The 3,006-nt window shown below is 48.8% G+C and overlaps 1 protein-coding gene across 1 annotated transcript in view; it reads left to right on the top strand.

Annotated features, from left to right (window-relative positions):
* Positions 1-3,006, top strand: part of VDR (vitamin D receptor) — a 75,436-nt gene that overhangs the window by 45,791 nt on the left and 26,639 nt on the right. Inside the window, exon 7 of the mRNA XM_025212269.1 lies at positions 2,894-2,999. Coding sequence (XP_025068054.1) covers positions 2,894-2,999 — 106 coding nt within the window. The remainder of the gene's footprint in view (positions 1-2,893; positions 3,000-3,006) is intronic.

Genomic DNA, 3,006 nt, shown 5'->3' with positions numbered 1-3,006 from the left:
GCATCCGTCTGAAGATATGGGACTTGAACCACTGTCTTGGGAGTCTGTGTCAGGGTTGTATCCTCTGTAGCCTGCTGCCCCACCTGGGTTTCAGCAGCACGGCAAAAACCGTTCTGGGAGGTTGCTTTTTTTTAGTGCAACAAATCTTTTTTTGGTGGCAAATTTGGCCTCGTGGCTTATTAGCTAACACCACTGGTTTGCCTTTTGTTTAAAAGAATTGTAAGCAGGCAGAAATGAGTGCCTCTTAGAAGGAGATCAGGTGAAAAGGGGATGAAAGCTGAGGCTGGAAACAACTTAAAACACAAGCTTGTGTATTAACATGCTCTGCTAAAGCACGGCACAGATCCACAACCATGAAGATGCCTGAAAAGGAGAAAGATCTGTTCACAACTTGCGGGAGGGAGTTGGAGAGGAATTGGGGTCACTATTCATTTGTATTGCAGTTGTGCTGAGAGGTGCTAGTGAAGGCTAGAGCCTACTAGATCCTATAAGAAATCCCATCCTGATGGCAGGCTGGTGGGGCAAAATGACTTGCCCAAGGCTGTGTAGTAAGTCGGTAGCAGAGAGAAATGAAAACTGCATGTCTTGCCTCCTGTTCCCCTCGCTGCCATACTCAGCTGCCTCTCGGTACCCTTTAACTTGCAGGTCCAAGGTATAACCCAGGATCTGTCTCCAACTAGGTAGCTCTTGTCCCTCAGTAAGGATGAATTCTGGACTGCCTAGGTCTTACTCAGCCTCCCCTGCCTTTGGCATGGGCCAGCTTTCTATGCCAAGTGCCTTTGCTCATGGCAGGGGGCGGGGAGGGGAGGGAGTAAAACATGTTTTCCCATCTGCCGTTTTTAAAATAGACTTTAATTGCACAATGCCTGATGCCCAGGCCTGCAGCTCAGGTGCACGTTCCCCATTTATACCCTCCCAGCCCAGATGCGGCAGCCCTCGCCCTTTAAATGCAGGCTTGCCGGGTGCGTACCAGCCTGTGGTTTGTCTGTGCTGTATTTCGAAGCCTGCGTCACTGGCTAAGGGTGGGGCAGTTCCTAAATGTGACAAGGACAGGACGCTGCGTGCTTCTCCCAAACGGCTCCTGGTAGCAGGCAGGTGCCTCCGACTCCGCGGGTGCCAGGCTGTGGTGGGATTCACTCTAAGCGCGTATTGCAGTTCCTTGTGCGCTCACCCGGCAGCTTCCCCCTGTGTCCTTCCATGTGTCTTCAGTGATCACGACCGACAGCCAGTCTTCCCAGAACCTTGCCCGTTAAGCCTTTGACTTGAAACTCCTGCCTTTGTTTGGCACATCCTCATATTTCCCCTCTTCGCAGCAGGAAACAGCTTTGTCTCCACCTTTCTCTTCCTCCGGCTAGGAACAGATGTTGCATTTGTCCCTGGACAAGTTGTGCTTGTATTTGTTCTGGAGCAGAAGTGTCCCTGGATTGGCATGTCCATCCAGCACCCTGCTAGTAGGGGTTTAGCGAGCAGCTAAATGCACCGCCACTTTTCTGCTGCCGATTCAGTGATGCAGTCCCAGGATAATTGTTGAGATGCACTTTGCAATGTCCCGGGATAAACTGTTAGCACTCCTCATCCCATGACCCTTTTTAGGATTCATTCCGGAACAATGGACAGGGATATCTGTCTGAACGACTGCACTTTGATATGATGATATGGTTTATCCAGGGACAAATGCGATGTCTCTTTTACTTGAGCATCCTAAGGCAAAAGGAAATCAGTCTGTGCTCCCAGATACGATGGGTGTATGTTGCCCCCAGAACAAAGGTCCTGGATGCTCTTTTAAGTATAATACAGAAACCAGCCTTAAGACACAAGCAGCACTAGGGTTGCCAACTCTGTTTGAACCTATTCTGGGAGGTTTCATTACATGATGTCATGACATTAATGAGTCATTACATCAGGAAGGCAAATGCACGTTACCATTTCATTTTAAAAGCCCGCTGAGCTACTGTATAAATTGGATTCAACATTTAATATTTATTTTAATAAATGCCCGATCATGTCTCTCCTGGGTGACTCTCAGCAATCTCTTGGAGATGTATAACCAATTCCTAGACTCCAGGACAATCTTGAAGGGTTGGCAACCCTAAGCGGCACTCCATCCTGCCTAATGAGTGCTCAATAATTAAATGTATCGTACCAGCCCAGCACAGAAGGAGAAACGGTGGGTTTGATGGGAACTGTAACTTCAAACATCTTGGTGTCGGGCATTTAATGTCTCACCTGGACTGTTAATTAATGCATTTTGGGGAGTTACTGGCTGCAGTGCAATTTTTTTTTTTTTTTTTCCTCTCTCTCTCGTATGCGCACACATGCACACCTAACCAGTTATTCTAGACGGACCAGGCATTAAAGCCTAGTAAATGTTTAATAACACACAGTGGCTTCAGATGGTAGGCCTTGGGTAGGTACAAGCTGACCTATGCGGCTGATTTCCTTTGTTTTGGGTTTTTTTTTTCCCTGCTTGCAATTCGGTTCTGTTTCTCCTTCAGCCCTTCCCAGTCTCCTTCCCCCCCCCCCAGCTCTGATTTTTTCAAAACACCTGGTTATTTTCTTGTTTAGCAAACCTGCTCTGTTAATTTGACAAGAAGGGCTGTTTAACAGCCTTTAAACCTTTAATGAGAAGCCAGAGAGCCAGGCAAGCTGTTTCTGTTTAAAGTAACCAAAGACCCTGGATGCAGGGACTCAACCGTGGCTGCTCAGGAGATGGTTTTGACACTGGTTTGGCAAGTCCCCACCTCTCAGTCCTTGTAGCCGATGCAGCGGAGAGCTGGCTTTTGCATGGAGATCGCTCCCAAAGCATTGTGGAGGAGGTATCGGCCCCTGGCGCCTCCCGCGCCCTTCGTGGTAAGTGAGCCACAGCCTCACGGATATTTGTGTGTGCTTTCAGGAGGAGCATGAAAAGGAAAGCGATGTTCACGTGCCCCTTCAACAGCGACTGCAAGATCACCAAAGACAACCGGCGGCACTGCCAGGCCTGTCGGCTGAAGCGCTGCGTCGACA

Source organism: Alligator sinensis, unplaced genomic scaffold (assembly GCF_000455745.1).
Source record: "Alligator sinensis unplaced genomic scaffold, ASM45574v1 scaffold1542_1, whole genome shotgun sequence".
Classification (NCBI taxonomy): Eukaryota; Metazoa; Chordata; order Crocodylia; family Alligatoridae; genus Alligator; species Alligator sinensis.
Note: the sequence above shows the minus strand (reverse complement) of the source record. Positions and strands in the feature narration are given on the sequence as shown.